Genomic DNA, 23,963 nt, shown 5'->3' on the forward strand with positions numbered 1-23,963 from the left:
ATACACACGTTGTAAACTGAAAGTACCTATTACTGGAAGTATCTAAGAATACTTAGTACCTCTAGTGGGTGCCTGGGAATTTCCCACCTTAGTAATCCCCTTGCAAAGTAGGTTTGCAATTGTCTGATGGTAATAGCGATGATAAACACCGTATAATTATAGACACCTCCAGCAATGATAGGTGTATCATAGACAGATTCCTGAGAAGGCTGGGAAGAAATGCTTAACCCTTATCCAAGAATTATGACATTGCTATACAGGGGTATCCCACAGACGCCCCCCCACTCCTGCAACCAAACAGGGGAAATGGATTAGAGAGTAAGTCGATCCCCTCTTATTTGTGACAGCCCCTCAAAGTACCGGAAGACAGTTATGTCTCCCTAATCCTTCCCTTCAGCTGGCTAAGCATGCCAGCTCCCTCAATCGCTCATCATACAATTTTACCTTTATTATTGTTGTTGCTCTTCTTTGCACGCTTTCAAGGGTCTCGACATCATTTTTATGTTGTGGTGACCAGAACTGGATGCGGTACTCCCAGTACGGTCCGACCAATGTGGTATAAATCTTGATTCTATCCCTCTGTTGATATGGCCCAGGATTGGGCTGGCTTTTTTTTTGCAGCTGCAGCACATTTGCTGGCTCATAAACGGTGGCCCATTGGGACAACCAGATCTCTCGCATGACAACACAGACAAGTGTCTGTGCTACACTGGGTTTGTGAGTAAATGGGGTTTTTTTGTGGGCGGGGGCGGGGGGGAAGGGGAAGAGGTGACACAGACCACGGCAAGATGAGAGATGCCATTTCAAGGATCTTAAAAAGATAGAAAGGCCCAGACCTGTCATGTCTCGGGGTTCCCAAAGGCTCTGATGCTGAGATGTGGGTGCAGAAGGCAAGGAAGGGCCCAGATGCCATGCCTCCCAACCGCACAGTCCCCCCTCTCACGGAGGGAGGGATTCAAAACACATCCAGAAAAGAGCCCCGGGTCCTCACCATTCTGTTCCTTTTATTGCACACAGACCTCCCATTTGCCCTGAGTAGCCAGAGAGGATTTTGAAGGGAAGGTGAGTCCAGAGCAGAGCTGAATAGCATTTCCCAAAAGCAAATCCGGAGCTACAATCTGGAGAAGGCCAGAAGGGGCTCCAGGCCAGAATCTTGGCGCTGAGACCTCACCTAGCGTCCAGCCAAGGCAACTGCTGACCGCCCTGGCTTGAGCCAACCGCTCTCTGCCAATTCTCCTCCTGCATCCAAGGGTCATAACAAGTGTCTGTTGCGCTTCGGAATGATTCTGCGAACGGTCCTGCGCTCAGAGATGTTCCGCTTCACTTTGGCCCCTCCAGCAGGAGGCCCATCCACGTTCAGGGAAGGGCTGGAGTGGGACTTCTGCAAACTGGGGCAGTTCTCAACCACGGCTGCCACCCGGGCTTCCCACTGGTCCAGATCCTCTGTGCTGCAGCCAAGTTTCACCTCCAGGAGCTTGACGTACGTCTCGTAGCGGCGTTTCTGCAGGGGGGCAAGAGCGGGCGAGAGTCAAGCAGCAGAATCTGGTTCCATGATGGGGGGAGAGAGAAGCCGCGGGCGACCCTTTGCAAGGAATGCTGAACTAGAGCACTTCAGACAAAGCTCCCCTCGGCTTGAACCTCTTCTGGGATACTATTTTGGATAATATCTTCCCCCTTCCTCTTTCATATCCCACAAATAGGGAGGGCCACACACAGCAAACATCTGTCTCTTTTACAATTCGATATCTAAAATTCTGTATTCATGGTTGCCATATATGTGTGTATCCCCTGACTTGAACAGATAACAAGGTAGGTCGTATACAGAGGAAGAATGATGTTCTGAAAGATAACAGCCACGTGAACAGAAAAATGGCCAGTGCTGTAGTCCTGCAGAGAGATGGATCTGCGAAGTCCTTCCCCAGAAAAATGACGCAGTCAATTCTCAACAGGTGTGTGTATGTGTGCCGTTCAAACTCAATGAATCTTCACCTCCCCCTGTAGGAAAGGTGTCACTGGAGGATGACCCTCCCCAACAGAACAACGGCAGCACACTCACCCCCCCACACCCTCCACCTCCCCCAGAAGAGCCAGCTTTGCTCACCTCATAAAGCAAGTACTCCTTTCTGAGCTGGTACTCCTCCAGATCCCTCCCACGCCCACGCTTCTCCGGCAGATTCCGCTGGAGCTCCTGCAGTTCGTGGGACATCCTGTCCATGCAGGTTTCGTGGGCCAGGTGCTGGTCTTCCTGTGGGGACAGAAAAAGGTTGCAGCCTTGCCACAAGCCAGGTGCCCCAGTTCTCTCTCCCCCCCCCAACCTAGATCATTGGCTGTGCTGAGCTGTGCAACTGGAACCCCCAAAGGCAGAGCTGCACTTCCCCAAGGACCTGCCTTCGGCCCTGGCATTTCTTAGAGACTTCATCTAAACCAGGGATCTCCAACTTGGCAACTTTAAGACATGTGGACTTCAACTCCCAGAGCTTTGCTGGCTGAGGAACTCTGGGAGTTGAAGTCCACAAGTCTTAAAGTTGCCAAGGTTGGAGACCCCTGACCTCAACCACTCTGCAGAAGGACCCGGGATTTGACCCTTCCGTCCCCCAGGCGCTCGACTTACTATGGAATTCTTGCAGGGAGTAGTTGGCAAAATGGGTCTTATAAATTTCTTTTGGGAGCCCACTGCTGCAGGGAAAGGTGGAGCAGAGAACATGGCTGCCACAAGGTTGATGCGAGAAATCCATGAAGTCATTTCTTCAGAAGTTCTAGAAAAGTAGAATTGAATATTTGAATCAGCCCCAGTTTGGGGATTAACTTATAATAAACCCTGGCAAACCATCTCTCCAATGTTTAAAAGCAGCCCAAATCAATATTGGGTATGGATGCATCTGCTGGATCTTTACCCATTCTAGTTAAATGTGCCATGTGATCACAGCTCGGGAATCAGGATCAATGCGCACTCCTGATCACTTTGGCCAGGCTGCACCCTGGCACCTCTCCTGTTCCAGAGAATCCCATTTGTATTTCCCAAGAGTCGTATTTGTCAAGAAAAATCATCAGTAACAGGCCGTCAGATTTCTACCGTATGTTGCCAAAGCAGTTTTTAATAAACAATGGGTATAAATACAAAACAAATGCCAAATTGTGCAGATAATTCATGACCCTTTAACCACTAGATTGCTAGGATTCTAGCATTGGAGTGGCCAATGTCCTGTAAGACTAGAAATGCTTGGTCTGAATAAAATTTAATGGATTTTTTCTAGGGAATTTTTAGGGTATAATCCAAGTATCTACAACTAGATTGGGACACCCCAGGTAAACTAAACTAAAAGGTGGCATTCTTTCTTAGGAGGTCCACTCAGTCAATCTGTGACAGCTGTCAAGAACATGAAGGGTCTCAACCCTTTGCTTCGGTTGGGGAAAGTACAATGATACTCTTTATGGTCATCTTTATGGTCAGACACCCCAAACCTTCTGAATTGAGGATTAATTATTTAGTGGATTATCAGATCTTTTATATGGGAGCCTCCTGCTTCTCCCATTTGGTGAGCACAGCTGAATTTCAATTTGGAAGAACCATCTTTTTCCTTCAAGGTAAGCTTTGTGGTGCAATTTCCTTGGCAACAGGTTTGAAGTAATTTGTCATCTCCTTCTTCTAAATGATTCTTTTCAACATCCCATTCTAGCTTATAGTTCCATATTATCCTTTGGAGGTCTCCCCCACCCCCAAATACTCATCAGGTCCAATTCTGTTAAGTCCTTCAAGGTCAACTATATAGCTCTTAACATCAAGTGTTAAAATCAATATTCCTCTGGACTAAATCTGTTTCCACCCACAAAATGGAAACAAAAATCCCTATTGCATTGAATAGCAACAAATCGCACACCAAAAGCAGTATGTGTGCATGTAAAAATGTGTGTGTTGCAAGGAAGGAAGGAAGGAAGGAGAGGGAGGGAGGGAGGGAGGGAAGGAAAGAAAGAAGGAAGGAAGGGTTTCAATGTTCACTGATAGCTTCCAATGAGGAAATTTAGTGGAAAAGCTGACAGGAAGTCAGAAGTTGCTCCCAATCCTGATTTTTTTTTGTCCACCTGTGATTGTTCAGTTTCTCGGTTTAGGTTAGGAAATCCCTCTGAAAAGGTGATTTAGAGAGGGAGGGAGGGAGGAAGGGAAGGAAGGAAGGAAGGAAAGGGAGGGAGGAAAGGAAGGAAGGGAAGGAAGGAAGGAAGGAAGGAAGGAAGGAAGGAAGGAAGGAAGGAAGGAAGGAAGGAAGGAAAGGGAGGGAGGAAAGGAAGGAAGGAAGGAAGGAAGGAAGGAAGGAAGGAAGGAAGGAAGGAAGGAAGGAAGGAAGGAAGGAAGGAAGGAAGGAAGGAAGGAAGGGTTTCAATGTTTACTGATAGCTTCCAATAAGGAAATTTAGTGGAAAAGCTGACAGGAAGTCAGAAGTTGCTCCCAATCCTGATTTTTTTTGTCCACCTGTGATCGTTCAGTTTCTCGGTTTAGGTTAGGAAATCCCTCTGAAAAGGTGATTTAGGTTTCTGATTCCCAATGTCCCTGACCTCTTCCCACCAGTCAGTGGGGAATCCTGGGAAGCTTGCAGGGTGGAAGTCAATGGAGAACCTTGTGGGGAAGGTCACGAGTTACTCAGGTAAGTCTCCCGAACCTGTTCATTCTCCACATTGCTCCCTTTGCTCTCACGCTGCACTGGTCAGCCTTGACCCAATTGGACACGGACTGACTAGTAGCTTTAAATTTTTCCCTCCCTCCCTCTACATAGTGTGTGTGTCTGTGTGTGAATGGATAGATAGATAGATAGATAGATAGATAGATAGATAGATAGATAGATAGATAGATAGATAGATAGATAATGCTAAAGGCTCCTCTTGGAGAAAGACTGCTATAGGTTAAGATGGGCAGCCGATAAACTGTATAAACAGCAATAGCAACAGCACTTAGACCTATATACCGCTTCCTGGTGCAGTTTACAGAGTCAGCCTCTGGCCCCCAACAATCCGGCTCCTCATTTTACCAACCTCAGAAGGAAGAAGGCTGAGTCAACCTTGAGCCGGTCAGGATCGAACTGGCAGCGAGCACAGTAAGCCTGCAATACTGCATTCTGACCACTGCGCCACCACAGCTCATAACAACTCAATAAATAATACTTTAAAACGTGGTGGTGGAGAACGTGGTGGTGGAAGAGACATGCCCAGGGCCATACTAAGGAGTCCCATAAGAAGACAAGAAATCTATAAACAAGAAGCTCCCACTTCTTATTTATAAATAAATCTCCACTACTCTTCCGCAGTAGGCATTGGGAAGGCTGGCAAGGGAGAGCTTCCTCGAGGCTCGTGGGAACTCACGGGGCTTGGAAAAGGAAGATGTGCCAATCCGAAGTCTGGAGCCGGAAGACATGCGGCCGTTTGGTGTATTTGCTGGCTTTCTCGGCCAGGGCATGAGGCAATCCAATCAGTTCCTCTGTGCCTGACACCTCCCAGTGCTGCTCATCCTGCATGACAGCCAAAAACAAAAGCAAACTCAGCACCCACCCATCCATCCAGTCAGTCAGTCCTGGGGGGGGGACAGATATGTTCATGCTGCAAGAGGAGATGTTTGGGGGGGGTGAGAATGTCTGGAATTAATTTCCCAGGAGTTCCTCTGAATTTTGATCACATGACCATGGGGATGCCACACGGGAAAAGTGGTCGTAAGTCACGTTTTTCAGTGCTGTTGTAACTTTGGACAGTCACTAAACGAACTGTTGTAAGTGGGGGACTACTGTATACAGACGCTTTAAGTAATATCTACTATCCATCCCCATTTATGTACCTTTAACTACTTTGAGCTCCGTCCCTCTTTTTCTCCTTTGTTCTCTTGGAGGTGACAATCTTCCCGTCCCTTTGATTTTACCCAGCATTTCACCTTGTCTCTAAGCAATGGAGCTACTCCTCTTGTCCCCCTCCAGTTCCCCTCGTTTACTCTTCGACAACCCCAGGGGTTTTTTAAGCCTTTCTGAGGCTTTCTTTCCTTGCATGCCAGAGAAAGCCTTCTGCAATCTGTTTACTGCTCTTTTTCAACATCCACTGGTCCAGGGTCTCCAACCGTGGCAACTTTAAGACTTGTGGACTTCAACTCCCAGAATCCCTGCAAAGCTGGCTGAGGAATTCTGGGAGTTGAAGTCCACAAGTCTTAAAGTTGCCACGGTTGGAGACCCCTGCACTGGTCGGTGGTTAAAGAGCCCATTGGCAGAGAGCACGGGCATTGGAAGCCTCCGCCAATGTTCTGAGACGGCTTTTAGCAGCCACACCTTAAGGGGATTTCCCCCCACAGGGTACTTTGTCAACCACTCCCAGCACTTACATTTGTGGCCTGATGTGGGACAGTCCTTGAGCAGAAGGCACTTCCCCTGCCTGCCTGGTCCCTCTTACCTTGAGGAAGTACAGCACTGTCCCCTTCAGCACAGCATGGAAGGTCTTCCAGCCTCGCTTGCCCCAGGGAGCTGCAGGGAGAGAGGATGGTCAGTTGCTTTTCTCTGGCTGGTTTGCCCTCCCCCTTTCTGTTGTGGTCCGCCAGCAGCCTGCGGACCTGGCAGCAGAGTCGGACAGTGGGGAGGCTGGGGAGGACCAAGGCCCAGTCCTGGAGTCAGGGGAAGGCCCAAACGAGGGCTCTGCGTCAGAGGCAGAGATGGGGCCAGGGCCATCTGGGAGCGATGTGCGGACTCCAGAGCCTCCAGAGGCAGACAGCAGAGAGGCAGAGGAACAGGAGGAGCCTGTGCACGCATGCGAAGAGCTGCCAGAAGGGAAGAGCAGCTGAAGCAAAAAGGACGACTCAGGAGTAAGGCCAGGAGATGATTGGCCCCTCCCAGAAGGCTGAAAAGAGCAGCAATGAGCCATTTGTGGAAAAACAACGTTGATTCCAGTGCTTCTTGTCAGTGTCTCTTGAACTTTGTGGGGTTTTTGCCAAGAAAAGCCTTTGGCAGGTTGCCAAAGACATCAAAGGTTGGTGATAAGGCCGAGGGACTGGTTGTTAAGAATTTTGTTTTGGACGAAGCTGAGAATGAATTAATTCTCAGCTGTTTTAATAAGGTAAGTTTGTTGAGGACTGAATTGTGTTTAGTAATCACTACTTGGGTCTTGGTCACAACACTTTCCTCCAGGTTGCAGTCCAGAGGGCTTGGCTATTTGGATCGTGACCTTAGAGCACCTGGCACCAAGTAGCTGACTGGTGACCGCCTGGGCCCAAAGCCCCCAGCTGGCTCCCGTGAGGGACTCTGCCGGCCCCTCTCTGGCCGCTCTCAGGGAACTGAGACCCGCTCGTCCAGGGCCACAACTCAGCACTCACTTTTCTTGCCATCGGCCTCTGCGTGCACCTTACGGGCGAGGAGACCCTGCTGGTAGACTTTTGCCCCCGGGTCCTGCCACACGGTCAGGAAAGGGTTGGTTTTCCTCTGGCTGTTTGTGGGACTCAGGAGTATCTTGGCATCAATTGTCTCTTCCTCATCCCTGTAGGGAAGACACAGAAATTTGGCACAGGCTGCGTATAGAAAAAAACATGTAAAAGAGAAGGAAAAAAAAGACTCATTTTGGGTGATTTAATTACACTAAGGGTCAACAGAAGAGGTTGGGGGGGAAAAATCTGTCTTTACGAGGGAATGGAAGAAAATGCTACTGAATCTTAACCTGCAAATGCCTTTCAAATTTAAAGCCCGTTTGGTCTGGTAGTTAAGGTACCAAGCAGGTGACTGCGAGTTCAAGTCCAGCCTTAGACATGAAAGCCAGTTGGGTGTCTTTGGGCCAGTCCCTCCCACAAGTTGGTTGTTGTGGGGAAAATAGGAGGAGGAGGAGGAAGCAGCAGCACGGAATATCTTCACCACCTTGAGTGATTTGTAAAAAAGAACGAAGGTGGGATAAAAATTAAATAAATAATCAAAGTAAACTGACGAAAGTATGAAGGGCACCGTTCACAATTTGAAAAAAAAAAATCCGTGTTTTCCTGTCATGCCACTTGGGAATTCCTCTGGCAGCGTTAAACATCCTGGGGAATCCTGAAATCTTAAGCACCTTCTTCCCCAAGCAGATTTGGACTTGGGAAATATTATTTGGGCCTCCTCCTTTCCTGTGGCAGCGAAGCCCAACCCTGATGTCCCTTTGAGGCACGATTTAAGCTTCCTGTGGGGGCAAACAAGCTCTGCTCCACCAAGGTCTCCTCCATTCCCTTCTCCTTGTCCTTCCTGACAACTATCCCTCCAAGCTGAATACTTAAAACTCCTGAACTACAGACCGAGTCACAGTCGTCCACCCACACAGCTTATAGAGGGCAACCCCCCCACCATCTCCTTTATAAGGGAGAAGGGAGGGGCCCAAGGGCTTCCATGCCTTCCCTCTTTGACCTCAGCCCTCCCTTCTGCTTCCTCAAAGCTCCCCCCACACCCCATATCTTGCTTTTACTTACGTAGCCCATTCCAGTTTCTCCTGACGGATGGAGTTGTACAATCCCTGGACAGATAGAAAAAGGCTGAGCTGTAAGGTTTCTTCCCTGCCTCTAAGGACGGGGGGGGGGGGTCCTTCAAGAAAAGCTCCCCCCCCCAAGAACTGCCACTTTGGGGGTTCTGTTCTCCAAAATACCACCAATCCTTCCTCCGCTATTATCAGCTGTGAAGAAAAGCTGGGAGCCGCATCTGGTCTGTGGCCGGACCCAGCCCTCCAACTGATGTTGCCAGGGGGCTGAATTTAGGGGGAGTCTCCTCCCCTCCCTAAGGCCAGGCTCTTGATCTCACTAGTTCTTCATGGAGGACTAGTTGGGGGTCCTTCACGTGCCCCTTTTGTCCTGTGTTGGGCAGTTGCAGAGGGAAAGTGCGGCTGTGCACAAACCACAGTTGGATTTCTTCCCACAACCAGTTCACCAAACTGCTCAGAAAGTTAACAACCGGTTCTCTCCGAAGTGGTGCGAACTGGCTGAATCCCACCACTGGATATAGACATTCCAACATTGACATTGAGCACCCAATTTTTTTAGGAGGGAGGGGAAATGAGAGAGAACCTTGCTGAATTAGAGCTCTAAGGCTTTCTCTCCCATGCTGGCTAGAAGTGAGGTTCCACATCTGCTGGGCCACAGGCAGCCCTTCCATCGCCTGCATAGAAGGAAGCCACACTTACCTTTAGCAGCTCTTTGGGGAAGTCCTTGCCCTCATTGAGGCCTGTGAGGTTCACAACGAAGTCCTGACAGCTCATGCTTCGGCCAATGTTCTGATTCCAGGAGGATGTAGGTGAGAGAGACAAAGAGAGCTGAAGCACTGTCCATATTGTACATCTAAACAAAAACTATCACGTCAACCCGGGTCTGTGGGTACCCTAGACCCCCTCCCACAAATATGGCCATCCGAATAATTTTTCTCTGTTTGGATACTGTAAAAGGGCCAAGTGAGGGAAGGTGAGCCTTCCCTCTCTCCTCTCAGAGAGTCTCCTTACCTGCCCATGCAAATCGGTATTGAGGAGCATCATGGCACAGGTGAGCGTATGTACGGCATCTGCAGAAGAAACGGGTGTTCAAGAGAGATTCCATAGGCTTCTCCCACAACTAATTGGAAATGTCAGCAAAATATCCTCCTAGGGAATTTGGCTCTCCATTAAAACAAAAGGCCAGAGAAAATGAATGAACTGAAAAATCTTAAGACTTGCTGCCATCAGTGTTCAGCTGTTCTGTTCTCTACTAGATGAACCGGAAGTGCTGGCTTCCTTCTTCCCTCAGACAGACATTTTGTGGTATTCTTTTTTTTAAAAAAATATTTTTATTAAACATTTTTAAAAACAAAAAGAAATTTTGACACTTTTTTCTTTTCAACGGTTTCGCGTCGGTAACCAATACTTATACATTTTTCTCCCTTATCCTAATGTATCTTTTATACGTATATTTCTAATATTAATTTTTTTTTACATATATACATAGACATAAACGTGTACCCAATTTCTTTTCAGCAATTTTTGTTTCCTCCTGTTTGTTCTACAAAGAAGAGGGGGGTTAACCTATTCTCCAAAGCCCCCAAAGGCAGGACAAGAAACAATGGATGGAAACTAATCAAGGAGAGAAGCAACCTGGAATTACGGAGAAACTTCCTAACAGTGAGGACAATTAACCAGTGGAACAGAAGTTGCCTCCAAAAGTTGTGGGTGCTCCATCAATGGGGATTTTTTAAGAAGAGTCTAGACAGTCACTTGTCTGAAATTGTATAGGGTTGGACCTCCAAGGTCCCTTCCAGCTCTATTCTGATTGATTGATTGATTGATTGATTGATTGTAAGCACAACAGTGAACAAGCCCCAAGAGAAGATATTAATTTGGCTACCGCAAATTCCAGGAGATGGAAATCAGTTGCCGAAAAGGAATATTTGACGGTTGCCTGAAACCACACAATTACAGATGGTGAAAGAGGCCGAGAAAACCTACCTCTGTATACATGCTATGCTTGAAGGGAAATAAAGAGAATTGGCCCGCTGGCTACCAAAGGGAAATGACAATAAGAGACTAACAGGGAAGTTCTTCAATGCCGGTTTTGAGCCTGATTCAGTTGGAAAAGTAATGATCCCACCTCCATCCCGCTTTCGGGGCCAGAATAAAAGCAAGATAACGTACAAGAGCTCTTGCCGCCCAAACCAAACCAAACCTTAGGCCCTGCAATGGGTGGGCTGAGAGTCTCACCTGGACTAAGAGAAGCCTCAGGATTGCAGCAGTGGAAGCGCTGAGAGAAATGCATCAGGATCCGCTCCCGCTCCTGAGTCTCCCCGGTGAGCACAAAGGACTTCAGGAAGGACCTGCCAAGAGGAGGGGAAGGTCAGAAGGGGGGCCTGGGACCCCGATTTTCCCCAGGACTGGTAAACAGCAGCAGCAGCAGCAGCAGCAGCAGCAGACCTGGCGAAGAGCCATCCTCAAACTCGCTGCAGGACAATTTGACAATTCTATTTAATTATTTAAACGAAATAAAAATAAATATTAATTTTTGTCATTCACATTTCATTCTGTCCCTCCTTTTGCATCCTTTCTTTAATGGTTCTATTCCACCATTTCTATGATATTAGTGTAACTTTTGTCCCACGGCAAGTTGGCTCTGGTGAGTTGGCTGTGGAAAACTGTCATAGACCCCCCCCCCGCTCCCCCCAGCCCCTCAGGGCTTCCATTTGGCCTGGGGACAATCCAAGGAGGCTGAGGCAGCTGAAACCCTGAGGCTGGGAGGCGCTTCTATCTTCACCACGGAGCTTCCTTATAATCTGCCAAGGAGACTTTAGGCACAGCCGCCTCTGCTCAACGGCTCCAAGGATTTTTCTTCCTTCCCCACAGCTCCAGGAAGGTCTCCCAACCAAGCAGGCCTTGACTAGGAGCAGAGCTGCAGGAAGAGGCCCCTTGATCTTTTCTTCCCATATCATTTCATTTGCCTCTGCCCAGCCTTCCTTCCGTGACTCCCCACCTGGCCCAGCCCTTTCCCAAGGTAGCTCTTGGGCTCCTGGACTTGGGAGAAAGAAGAGTTCCCTCCTGCCTCCTCATCAGGGAGGGCAGGAAATACGCATTTGGCCATGGTGGACTCTGAAGTTTCACTTCCCTTCCTGAAAATGGGAAGGCAGCCCGAGGCAAGGAGTGTGTTACCTCAGGGCCTGATCCAGAGTTTGCTCAGAGAAGTGGAAGAACGAGAGGTAAGCCTCAGCGACCATCTGGCTGAAGGTATTGCTGTGGACAAACGAAGAGGAAGAGGTCAAAAAACCCCAAACACACCACAAGAACCTCTCATTCTCCTCCTAGGGGCTCCTCTCCCCTGCCTGGCTCCCAAAGCCCCCCTTCGCCACTCCATGCCCCATGACCCTGGAAGACCCATCAAGGACTATTCACAAATGCTGCTGCCATATCCGTTCAGCCCCTTTGGGCCTTGCTTTTACGGTTTCCTCCTAATATTTCCCTCAGCTGGACTCCTTCTGCCTGTCCTCAGTATTTGCTTCAGGACTGCCAGATTCTGCTGCTGGGGCTGCCTCTGAGGATGGCAGTTTTTACTCTGCCACCTGCCCAAAACATCCTCCATTCTTAGCTTTCAGTCAGCAGAGGGCCACTGGTCTGGAAATGCATTAGCTTCTTCTTCGGGTGATGAAGGAACAACTTAAAATTCAGCGTGATGTGTGTGTGTGTGTGTGTGTGTATCCATATTGTGCAAGTAATAAAAGTGACAAACACTCAAATCCCCAAACGGAAGGAGGCGTGTAACCGAAGACTTTCAAGGTCATCTTACTTCTTCTGGAGGAAGGCAGCCACCTGAGATTTCTTGAACCCATCCAGATGGTAGAGGCGAGCGGCCAGCCTGTGCGCTGCGGCCAGATCTCCAGAGGTGCCGTTGGCCAGGGGCAGGGTGCCATTTGGTTCTGCCATGGCCTTGGCAGGCAGACTGTCCCCCGTTCTGCCAAACTCCCCTCCAGGCTCTTCACGGCAGCTGCAGGGGGTGCAGAGAGAGAGACAGGGACCCTTGTCAGAGCCCAAGAGAATAAATCCTGACATGTGAACGACGTCACCAGGAGGCAAGAAGGCAAGCAAACTCTCTGGTGAGTGCAGGACAAAAGCCACAATCCCTTCAAAGTGGCCTCCAGATACCGGCCCAAGCCCACCTTCCCACCTCAGCAGGAGGGTGTTGCGTGTGGTGGGCAGACCAGAGAGGCCAACGGTCCCAAGAGACATAAAACAAAGCATCCTTACTAGAACGTCAGCTCTTCCTCTCTGCCTTTCCGCCTCCCATCGCTTTGCATCGCTGGCAGCTCCACCATCTTGAGTCTCTCTACTGAGCTCGCCCGCTTCCTCTCTACACCACAAAGTGGGATGGAGCTCACATCTGCTCCGCTGACGTCCTTCTGCAGAGAGGAAGTTCTTTCAGGCTCCTCTAACCACGTGCAGGAAGATGAAGGGAGGCCATGGGGTGATACTTGTGGCTCAAACCTCTCTTGCTGCAGATTCTCTTCTGCAGCAGGAACCGAGAGGACCCGGAAGCTGGAGGGGACGCAGCAACTCTCCTCTGGAGAGCTTGGCGGCCTGGGAGGGAGGCGGCTCTCGATGGACTCTTGCAGCAAAGCGGACATCAGAGAAGTACTGGAGGCAGAAAACAGCAGGCCTTCTGCCGGCAAATACGCAGACGGGTCTGTAGGTGGACCAGAGGGCCAAGTCAGTCAGAAGGCAGTTTCCTTTCCACACCTTGCAAGACCGCAGCCTCTGCTGTGCTGTGCTCTGCACCCTAGACAGCTCTGTGGTGGGGGCAGGGAGCTGCCTGATGCTCTTAGAAAAAGCGGTGGCAGACTTACCTGGAGTAATGCTTTCCAGAACATCTCCTTGCAGGGGATCCGGGAAACAGCCCTCAGCCTGGAAGGTAAAATTTTGGTAGTCACAAAAGGCTGAGGCAGCTGACAACATGAACAGCTGCTGATACACACACACACAAACACACACACACCGGTGCCCTGCCTTCCTGTACATTTCCATCAGGAATGGATTTTCAAGCATTTCCCAAGAACTGTGGAAAGAACAATGGCTGCACATCAGCAATAAGGGACAGAAATCAAATCAGTCCAGCCTGGTGCAAACGCAGATGGTTCTGAAAATGTTTTGTTGAAGGTTAAGGACCTGGTTTTTATGGAAGAGCTTATCTATGCCATTTGCCAGGTAAAGGGTATATTCACACAGTTGCTTCTAGTTTGGAAACTCTCCTTCTGCTGCCTCTGGGTCTCAAGGATTTCCAAGGCAAGAGATCAAATATCTGGTGGTTGATACAGGAGTAGCCCTAACAGGGGCCTACATCTACATGCAGCGTTAATAGTGACCTGAAACAAGAGAAGGTGGACAAGAAGCTCTCTTGCAACATCAGTGTTGCCACAAAGGTGCTGAGGGATAGGGAGGAGGGAACAGAGATAGCTGGGCAAAACAAAATAGTTTCCCCTGAGAACCAAGGTCATTCCCACAGGTGGTGGAAGAGAGGAGGAGAGAAGTTTCCAAGCAACTGGGCAGCACCTTGATTGGTCCATGTGACTGATTGTTTGGGAAAGGGGGAAAAATTTTACTTTTAATCAGGTGAAAACAGCGGGAGTCGGTTTTCACCAGCTTGTGCCAATATGAGATATCCAATAAACTTGTTCTTTGAGGAACCTGCTTTCCTTGGAGTTCTGTTTGCTATGAGCATATCACTTGGAACCCTGACATCAGTGCTGTTATCCTGGCCCTGAAAGAGAGGCTGGGCAGCTGGTGGAATGCATTATTTTGCTGGAGAAGACTGGACCTAAATAGGAATTAAAGCTCCAACTAAGTTCATGTAAAGCCACAGAAAACATGATAGGAGACGAATACTCATGGGTCTATTACCATAGAAACACTAAGAGCTTCTGCATCAGAGACAAATTCCTTGTGTGTTGAATTACACTTGGCCAAAAAAATTCAGTTGAATTCAGTTCAAGCAGAAATAGGACACCACTCTTACCTCTGAATCCTCTGCCAAAGAGCAGGTGATTTCAAGATCTTTTTCTGTAATCAACAATGGAGACAAGGAACGATAATGGGGCACATAACTTGGAAAAGAAGAGGTGGATGTGTCCACATTAGCATCACAGAAGGAAAAATAACTCCTGGCCGCAGGGCTTATTGCCACATTGGCCTGGGAAAACAAGTCACCGTTATGGTTTCCAGAGTCCACTTCACTTTTTACATTTTTCTTGTAATCCTCAGTGGAAATTTCTCTTTCTGATTGTGACCATGGGACTTGTCCTTCAAAAGTTCTGGTTAAGCGAGGACTTTCCTGAAAGAGTGGGTTATTGAAAAATAAGTATTCGAACTCCTCCTCCTCTTCCTCCTCCTCCACACTTCCTTCTTCCTCCTGTTTCTCTAAATTCTCTTCTGGCTCCTCCTCACTGTCACTTTCCAGGAGCAAAGGTTCGTTGATGGTAGCTGTGTCCAGGAATTCAGAATTCACACCGTGAGTCTGCCGAGGTTCTTTCTGCTTATCCAACTCCTCCTGGAGATCGAAGACACACATCTGAGCTTGTAGAATACCAGCCCAAAAAACAGACTGGGTAGCATCATTATTGTGCTTATCCTGAGTTTTCAAGTTTTTCATCGGCTCGAGAGGCTGTACAAATCTCTCAGAGAAGTCCAAGCTATCTGAAACAAGGTGGCCCAGTTCAGGGTGCAATACTTCAAAATTATTCTGCATTAACACTGGAATGGATTTTTCAGAGGGTGTTTCAGTTCTGCAGTGAAGACCCTCCAACCTGTCCTGTACAAGGCCCAAAGAAGGAGAGGTAACAGTATTTTCAGCCTGGCAAGTTCTAGAAAATGCAAGCAGATCCCAAGTCTGTTTCAAGCCCTCTCCACAGTCAGAGCTCACTTCCTTTGTTCTGTCATCAGTTGACCTATCCATCAAGTCTGAGGTACTGGAGCGTTCGGGATACTCCATTCTAGCATTGACCATGAAAACTTTCCCACAGGCATCTAGGGTTCCAGTCTGAATTTCAATAGGCCGAGAAAGATGGATCTCTTAAAAGCAATCTCCATGGTTCTCTTGTCTGGCCTGCAAAAGAGAAAATAGAAATACATATTCTGGTTAACACTTGCTCCAAAGGAATAGTTTCACGGTCGGTTTCTGACTTTCTATAATGAGAAGCAATATCAAAATATTTCAAATATATAAATAATTAAACAGATCCATTTGAAAAAGAGCCAAACGTTGCCAAATATAAGTTGCTGGAAAAACAGCCCCTCGTGCCAGTATAAAATCCTGCAGATGCCATCAAAGGAGTTGCTAGTCCATCTGCATTTTGCACATCAAATTTAGGATATTATCACAACAAATACAATACAGATTGATAGAGATGAATCTATGAACTAGGAAAGTGCCTGACTAGGTGGCTCAGTGGCTAAGACACTGAGCTTGTTGGTTAGAAAGGTCGGCAGTTCATTGGTTTGAATCCCTAGTACAGGTCTCGTGTGTGAGGAGGGGGTTCGACTAGATGACCTCCAAGGTCCCTTCCAACTCTGTTACTGTTACTGTTAAAGGGAAAGAGAAGGGAAACCAAGTGGCTATTAAAGAGCCATGAATCATATTCGTTCAACTGTTATCTTTCGCAGCACTCTGGTCTTAGTCCCACCCCCACCCCAATCCCCACCCATCCCTTATCAAACAATCTTTCAGCAGTGAAGGCTTTAATCTTCTTTAAGTGATGGGGGTGGAGAACTGGATTAGGCTGGATGGTTATTTCCACTACTTACCACCAACAGATACAATATGGGACATCCATATTGTTGAAATCCAAGAGCTGAACTAGGGGAAGCCAAACAAGAAAAAACAGATTGTTGACTCGAAACAAATCTTCTGTACATTCAAATTCGGCTGCTGTCTTTTGCAGCTACTGCAAAGCAACAGTAGAAAAGCAAAATTGTTATGCACATTTATTGATCAAATTTATATAACTACCCGTCTCATAAAAAGTGTGCTTGCACCACAACAGGCAAATCAACGGAGATCTCTAAAAATAACAGAACATGTCTTAAAATGTAGTCAGCCACATTGTTTATTTATAATGTATTTATTTTATTTATTTGCTTACGACATCTGCGTATCGCTGGCTCCACACAGACTCTCAGAATAGAGTGGTTTTGGCAAAGAAGCCTGTGAGATTTTCCCTAATTGTAGGGCAATTTTTAATAAATAGAACAGGGGGCTATTTTTATTTATTTATTATATATATTATTATATTATATATATAATATATATTATATATATTTATATTTATTTATTTATATATATATTATATATATATATATTTATTCTTTAGAAGGTCAGATCCTGAAGATGAAACTGAAATACTTTGGCCACCTAATGAGAAAGAAGGACTCCCTGGAGAAGAGCCGAATGCTGGGAACTATGGAGGGCAAAAGGAGAAGGGGACGGCAGAGAACGAGGTGGCTGGATGGAGTCACTGAAGCAGTAGGCATGAGTTTAAATGGACTCCAGAGGATGGTAGAGGACAGGAAGGCCTGGAGGAATGTTGTCCATGGGCTCGCAATGCGTCGGACACGACTTCGCAACTAACAACAACAAAAACGGGGGAAATAGTGGACATCTGTCTCCAGCAGCAGGTTCCTCCTTTAGTTCTCTCAACTGCTGAAAGACAAAGAGGGGATACCCCCCCCAACTCACAGGCCAACTTCAGCTACCGAAGAGTGCAACCCACCTAAGCTTTGGCTGGGGTCTCCTGAGAGAAGCAGGGAGGGGGCTTTTCCTCTGTTCTCAGGCAGAGACTCTGCCCAGCAGTGGAAAAGGCACCAAGAAAGGCTGCCCCGTGTTCTAGAGCCGGGGTCTCCAACCTTGGCAACTTTTAAGACTTGTGGACTTCCAACTTCCAGAATTCCTCAGCCATCCATTTGCAAAGCTGGCTGAGGAATCCTGGAAGTCGAAGTCCACAAGTCTTAAAAGTTGCCAAGGTTGGAGACCCCTGGCTCTAGACGACAATGTCACTGCAAACGGAAAGACACAAACCCTGGTTTGGTTGGAATCCATAGGAGCTGGTAATTCCTCACCACGCAATGCTTAGATCGCCAGCCTTTAGCTCATCCGTGCGACCCACCAGGCCTGTGGGGCTAAGGAGAAAGCCTTTCATTATCACTATTAAACTGCCCCCTTGGCAGTTCTGCCAGCAGGCCTCTCCTTCTCCCGGTCAGTAAGGATGGTACACAGGAACTCCCCAGCCATTGCCAATGTGGCATCCAGGCACCTTCCCTGTGGTGGAATCCCTTGAGGTCATCCAACCCTGCAACATCGGGAAGAGGCTCGATTTGGCCTCTGGGCAGGAGCTGCCATCCTGATTCCCTCTGACCAAGAGAAATGAAGGCTGCCTCAGAGCCAACTTCAGGCTGTTCTTGTAGTGTAATAGAGGAGGGTCCAAAATCTATGCAAAAATCTTCTGGCCAAGTGTCTCCGCTACCCCAACCCTCAATTGAGGCTATTCTTGCTTTGCAAAGGAGCGGATGCTGAGGGTAATTATAAATTGTAAGAAAGATTGATTTGTAATTCAGTGCTTCTTCTTCAGTGGATGAAATTATTATTATTATTATTATAGGGTAAAAGAGGTTCAAAAGAAAGCCAGCCGGTTTGGAGCCACTTGGGGCAGAAAGAAGTAAATTAAAAGAAGAGGGAGGAATGATAGGAAATTGTTCCTTCTGTCCTGAGCTTTGCATTCTGCACCTTTCTAAACGGGAAGGCAAAATAGCTCCATTTATTTTGGCCTTCCAGCAAATCTCCCCGATGCTTCTAATCCTTCCCTTGGAACAGCCCAAGGATGAAGCCTCCTCCTCCAGTCCAGCTTCCCCGGGAGCTGCAGGGAAGGAATCCCCAAAGGGGAGACACCGCTTCCCCCCCAAACCCCAATTATGGCTCCAGGAAGCCGGGGCCCTTTGGGGGCCGCCAGCCTGGCCCCTCTGATCGCCGGGTTGCCTTGAAAAGTCCCGTCCGGTGGAGAGCCGGGTTCAAGTCCTGCCTGGAGCGTCCCCGGGAAGGAGGGCAGCCGGGGAGCGTCCGGAGCGCCGCAGCCCCGGGGAGGGAAGGCGGGGCGGCGGGGGAGCAGCCGAAGACGGGCCAGCCTTGGACTCGGGAAGGCGGTTCGGCTTCCCGAAACTCCGGCCGTGGGGCTTCCACCGCCCGCCTCCACGGGAGAAAGCGGGGATCGGAGGGTCTTTTAGGAGACCCGCTTTGGATTCAGAGGCTGCGAAGCTTCTTTCTTCCTTCCTTCCTTTTCTTTCTTCTTTCTCTTTCTTTCTTTCTTCCTCTCTCTTTTTCCTTCTCTCCCTCCCTCCCTCCCTCCCACTCACTTCTTTCTTTCTTTCTTTCTTTCTTTCTTTCTTTCTTCCTTCCTTCCTTCCTTTTTTCTCTCCCTTCCTCCCACCCCACTCTTCCTCCCTCCCTCCTTCTTTCCTTCTTTTCTTTCTTTCTTTCCTCTTTTCCTCCTTAGGAGCCGCGTCCAGGCTCCTCCTCGGCTGCTTCTGCCCCAAGAAAAGGCGCCCCTCTCCGGCTACCACCCCGGACCGAGCACGGCGGGGGCCCGGAGCCTCCCCGCCCGCGGCCGTCGCGTTGGGGGCGCCCGAGGCCGGAGCGAGGATGGCAGCGCCACCCCGGGCCCCTCCGGCCTTCCGGGCAGCCGCTTCCACGAGGCCGGCCAGGCGGAGGCGCGGCTCTTCTGCCCGGAGGGTCTCCGGAGGGAGGGCGGGCAGAGGCGCTCCGCTTTCCCGGGCAAAGCCCACCCGGCGGGCCCGGCGCCCACTTACCTCCGCGGGCCCCGCTTCGGCGCCACCGGCCGGCCGGCAGCATTTCCGGCCTCCGCGCCTCCCGAGCACAAGGCCCGCCTCGCCCGGGAAGGCGGCTCCCCGAGACTCCCCGGGCCCCGCCACCCCCGCCCTGGGGCTGCGAAGGGGTCCCTCCCGGGGGCGACTCCCCAGGGTCCCTGCAGAGGCCGAGGGAAGCCGGGGCCCTTTGGGGCCGCCAGCCTGGCCCCTCTGATCGCCGGGCTGCCTTGAAAAGTCCCGTCCGGTGGAGAGCCGGGTTCAAGTCCTGCCTGGAGCGTCCCCGGGAAGGAGGGCAGCCGGGGAGCGTCCGGAGCGCCGCAGCCCCGGGGAGGGAAGGCGGGGCGGGGGGGGGCAGCCGAAGACGGGCCAGCCTTGGACTCGGGAAGGCGGTTCGGCTTCCCGAAACTCCGGCCGTGGGGCTTCCACCGCCCGCCTCCACGGGAGCAAGCGGGGATCGGAGGGTCTTTTAGGAGACCCGCTTTGGATTCAGAGGCTGCGAAGCTTCTTCCTTCCTTCCTTCCTTTTCTTTCTTCTTTCTCTTTCTTTCTTTCTTCCTCTCTCTTTCTCCTTCTCTCCCTCCCACTCACTTCTTTCTTTCTTTCCTTCCTTCCTTCCTTCCTTCCTTCTTTCTCTCCCTTCCTCCCACCCCACTCTTCCTCCCTCCCTCCTTCTTTCCTTCTTTTCTTTCTTTCTTTCCTCTTTTCCTCCTTAGGAGCCGCGTCCAGGCTCCTCCTCGGCTGCTTCTCCCCCAAGAAAAGGCGCCCCTCTCCGGCTACCACCCCGGACCGAGCAAGGCGGGGGCCCGGAGCCTCCCCGCCCGCGGCCGTCGCGTTGGGGGCGCCCGAGGCCGGAGCGAGGATGGCAGCGCCACCCCGGGCCCCTCCGGCCTTCCGGGCAGCCGCTTCCACGAGGCCGGCCAGGCGGAGGCGCGGCTCTTCTGCCCGGAGGGTCTCCGGAGGGAGGGAGGGAGGGAGGGCGGGCAGAGGCGCTCCGCTTTCCCGGGCAAAGCCCACCCGGCGGGCCCGGCGCCCACTTACCTCCGCGGGCCCCGCTTCGCCGCCACCGGCCGGCCGGCAGCATTTCCGGCCTCCGCGCCTCCCGAGCACAAGGCCCGCCTCGCCCGGGAAGGCGGCTCCGCGGCCCCGAGACTCCCCGGGCCCCGCCACCCCCGCCCCGCAGACCCGGCTCCCTGCCCGGCCCTGGGGCTGCGAAGGGGTCCCTCCCGGGGGCGACTCCCGAGGGTCCCTGCAGAGGCCGAGGGAAGCCGGGCAGCCCCACCGAGCCCTGCTGGGCCGGGGACGGAGCGGCCTTTCCCCTCCCGGGGCTCCCTCTGCCTTGGACCAGGCGCAGAATTGGGGGGGGGGCACTGACCAGACCCCCTCCCAGAGTCAGGGCTCCCCCCACAGCCCCAGGGGAAGCAAAGGGGGTTGCAAACCCAGAAGTGGGGCCGGAGTTGGAGGGGGAGCGTGGGAAAGGCATTGGGCAGGTGGGCTGCTAAGTGGGGTCCATCGGAGGGGCCCCCAAGGAGGAGGGCTGGGGAAGGGGGGGAAGGGGGGCTCCCCGGCTTGCATGCATGCTTGTTTGCCCTGGGAGGGAGCTGCCCAGGTTGCCCCCCCCCCCGCAGGTTGGAAGGTCTGCCCAGGTAGATTTGGGGGGCCAACTTGGTTGCAGCGCTGGGCTGGCCAGGCCATCCATCCCTCCCATCTCTTGCAGGCTCTGGTTTCATGGTCGCAGATCTCTGAAGCTCCAGAGGTTAAGTCCTCCGCAAAGGAAGGCCTGTGGGGGCATCTGGCTGGGTTTCCAGAGCCCCGACTCTTCCGGAGCCCCCTTTCTGGCCGCCTCCTTATTGTACTTACCTCCCATCCAGACCTTTTGTCCTCCTCTTGGCCAGGCCTGAGCAAGGATTCCCAAGAGCCCCTGGTGGGAATGGGGACAGATCCCGCTTGATCCTTTGCTGTTTTTTGGTTTTGTTTTGTTTTTTTACATGATTTTGCAAGACAACCTGACTCAAGGCCGCTAACTCTGTGATGACGCCGACCTCCCTTCGAAAAGCCTGAGCATTGGAACAAAAGCAAAAGGGGTAGAGGAGGCTCCTGTCTTGCAAAATACTGTGCAAATGAAGAAGTGCTCGTTTGCCTCCTGCACAAGCTGCAGTGCTGCTGTCTGAACCGGAACTTGCGGCTCCTGGGAGAGCAGCACAAACCGCACAGGCCACGGTGGCTACTGCCTCCCCCAGCTACTCTTAAACGAAGGCCACGAAAGAAGCAGGAAGCCCAGGCAGAACTAGGCTCGGACAGCAAGGCGAGGGAAGTAGGATGAAGATTGGGTCCCCCTCATGTACAGCAATTTCCTTCCACTAATACAAGAAAAACTAGGCCAGTCCTTGCTTTGAAAATTATTTGAAAGAGCTGCTTCAAAATACACTGAATACATCATAGCGCCTCCTTAAAGTGTGAAGCTAAAAGTAAAGCAATTTCTAAGTGAGCTGCTGCACTCACTGCTGCGTGTTTCAAAGAATCACTTCCAAATCTTTTCCAAAGTTTTATTGAGTGAGCACTGAACAAAATCTAAAACAATTCAGCAAAAATTGGCATGAACAGAACAGAACAAAAGAGCTGGAAGGGACCTCGGAGGTTTTCTTGTCCAAACCTTGCTCAAGCAAGAGACTATATTGTTTCGGACAAATGGCTTCCCAGTCTTTTAAAGGCCTCCAACTTCTGAAGGCAAGCTATTCCAGCTTGGTATCATCTGCAAATTTGATGAGTTCCCCTTCTATTCCCTCATCTAAATTGTTTATGAAGGTATTGAAGAGTACTAGGCTTAAAACAGAACCTTGGGGTACCCCACTGCATACTTCCCTCCATGTAGATGTAGTTCCATTAAAGACTACACATTGAGTGCGGTTGGTCAGCCAGTTATGAATCCATTTGGCGGTGATGCTGTCTATCCCACATTTTTCTAGCTTACCAACAAGTAGGTATCATATTGTCAAATACCTTACTGAAGTCCAAGTATAGTATACTATGTCCACTAATTACTTTGTCAAAGAATGAAATAAGATTCGTTTGGCATGATCTGTTTTTGACAAGCCCATGCTGGCTTATGGTTATAATTTTGCTACCTTCTAGTTCTCAGATCTGTTGCTTATTATATTTTCCAGGAACTTCCCAGGTATTAAGGTCAGGCTGATCAGTCTGTAGTTTCCTGGATCTGGTTCCCCCCAACTCCGGCTTTTTTTTTTTTTAGTAGGGAACCACATCAGCGCTTTTCGCTTTTCCCGGTGTTCCAGGTTCTTTGAAAGATACGGTTCAATGGTTCTGAGATCACATCCGCCAGGTCCTTCAAATCTGGGGTTGTAATCCATTTGATTCTGGTGATTTGAACTCGTTTAAAGTGGACAGAGGTTCTCTTATCTTTTGTCTTTCAGTTTATCAGAAAGCTATTTGTGCAACCATGCTAGTTTCTTCTTGGATTTCTTGTTTTTCTTTTTCATTGGTGTTTTGTTGGACTGGGCTTTTAGGATCATTGTTTTTAGAGTTTCCCAAGCTTCTTGAGTTGTTTTCTCCTTTTAAGATTTTCATCCATGGAATGTTTCCCAAGCTCTCTCTGAGTTTGTTGAAATCAATTCTTTTAAAGTTGACACTGGTTTGATTTCTGTTGTTTGTGTCTACAATATATTGAGTTCCAATTCCAATAGGACATGGTCAACATCCCCTAACGTTTCTCTAACTTCAAACCCCTCTATCATTTCTTCTGTTAGTAAGAACTTATTTGCCTCTCTTCTCCTCCCCTCCCCTCCCCTCTCCTTCCCTTCCCTTCTCCTCCTCTCCAGCAGTGCAAGGCATTATGGATGCTGTAACATCTCTGCACTAGCTTCCTATAAAATTCAAAGTATAATTCGAGGTGTATTATCATCTATATCAAGGGCTCCCAACCCACAGACCGCGGCCCACTACCAGGCCGTGGCTTATTCAAAACCAGGCCGCCACTCGCACAAGTTGAGATGCCCGCCTACATACATGCTTACACGCTGGCCTGCCTCTCGCACAGCCCGGTTCTCCGGGCTACCAAGCCTTAAAGGTTGGGGGACCACTGACCTACTTAGCCCTTCCTGGAGACCTCTGTCTACCATTGTCTCTGCTCGGCCTCTTGCATCCAGCAAAATGGGCAGGCTTCAACTTCCTTCCATGAAACAGTGCCACCTACTGGGAACGAGGGACTGTGCCTTCTGCTGCAGGTGCCTCCCCTATGGAAGATAATTCTACTGAAGTTTGGAGGGCTCTAATCCTCCTGCTACCCCCTAAAAACCCGGCTCTTCCTGAAGTGGTGGAAGGAGGTGGTGTGCAAGAAGAAATCATTGCTGGCCTCAGTAGTTTGGATAATTTTCATCTAGTCTCCTTTTTTTGAGCGATGTAGAAAAGGTGGCTTATTTATTTATTTACTTACTCGATTTCTATATAGCCATCCTATTGACTCTGGGCAACGAACAATATCGCAACACTGAAAACCATAAAACCATAAAAACAGTAACAAATAATGCATATAGGCAACTGAAGGACTCTACATATTAGTGTTTCTCCTTTTGAAGGAACAGCATTTGGAATCGATGTTTTTAGATCTCAAAAGGGGCGTTTGAGGAC

At 49.8% G+C, this 23,963-nt stretch overlaps 1 protein-coding gene across 8 annotated transcripts; it reads right to left on the reverse strand.

Moving 5' to 3' along the window:
* Window positions 1–978: 978 nt before the first annotated feature.
* On the reverse strand, window positions 979–22,194 carry LOC131203633 (PH and SEC7 domain-containing protein 4-like). 8 transcript variants are annotated; one of them, XM_058194049.1, is made up of 17 exons: window positions 21,180–22,194; window positions 16,255–16,306; window positions 14,471–15,556; window positions 13,305–13,362; window positions 12,709–13,144; window positions 12,251–12,448; window positions 11,620–11,700; window positions 10,681–10,793; window positions 9,454–9,512; window positions 9,142–9,231; window positions 8,438–8,481; window positions 7,328–7,488; window positions 6,415–6,485; window positions 5,350–5,495; window positions 2,612–2,756; window positions 2,102–2,245; window positions 979–1,501 (listed from the first exon to the last, which is right to left on the reverse strand). In XM_058194049.1, the coding sequence occupies exons 3-17, from the start codon at window positions 15,455–15,457 to the stop codon at window positions 1,253–1,255; spliced, it is 2,982 nt and encodes a 993-aa protein (XP_058050032.1). In that variant the 5' UTR covers window positions 15,458–15,556; window positions 16,255–16,306; window positions 21,180–22,194; the 3' UTR covers window positions 979–1,252. The 8 variants fall into 8 exon arrangements, with proteins under 8 accessions (XP_058050032.1, XP_058050027.1, XP_058050028.1 ...); XM_058194044.1 differs by having other exon boundaries at window positions 16,255–16,394; XM_058194045.1 differs by lacking the exon at window positions 21,180–22,194 and adding an exon at window positions 20,361–20,474 and having other exon boundaries at window positions 16,255–16,394.
* Window positions 22,195–23,963: the final 1,769 nt, after the last annotated feature.

The sequence above is a fragment of the Ahaetulla prasina genome, chromosome 9 (assembly GCF_028640845.1).
Source record: "Ahaetulla prasina isolate Xishuangbanna chromosome 9, ASM2864084v1, whole genome shotgun sequence".
NCBI lineage: Eukaryota > Metazoa > Chordata > Lepidosauria > Squamata > Colubridae > Ahaetulla > Ahaetulla prasina.

Coding starts and splice junctions, on each gene's coding strand:
- LOC131203633 (XM_058194049.1), bottom strand. CDS start 15,457: ATGGTCAATGCTAGAATGGAGTATCCCGAACGCTCCAGTACCTCAGAC. Junction 13,363..14,470: donor CTTTGGCAGAGGATTCAGAG/GTAAGAGTGGTG, acceptor TTTACCTTCCAG/GCTGAGGGCTGTTTCCCGGA. Junction 13,145..13,304: donor TCTGGAAAGCATTACTCCAG/GTAAGTCTGCCA, acceptor GTCCACCTACAG/ACCCGTCTGCGTATTTGCCG.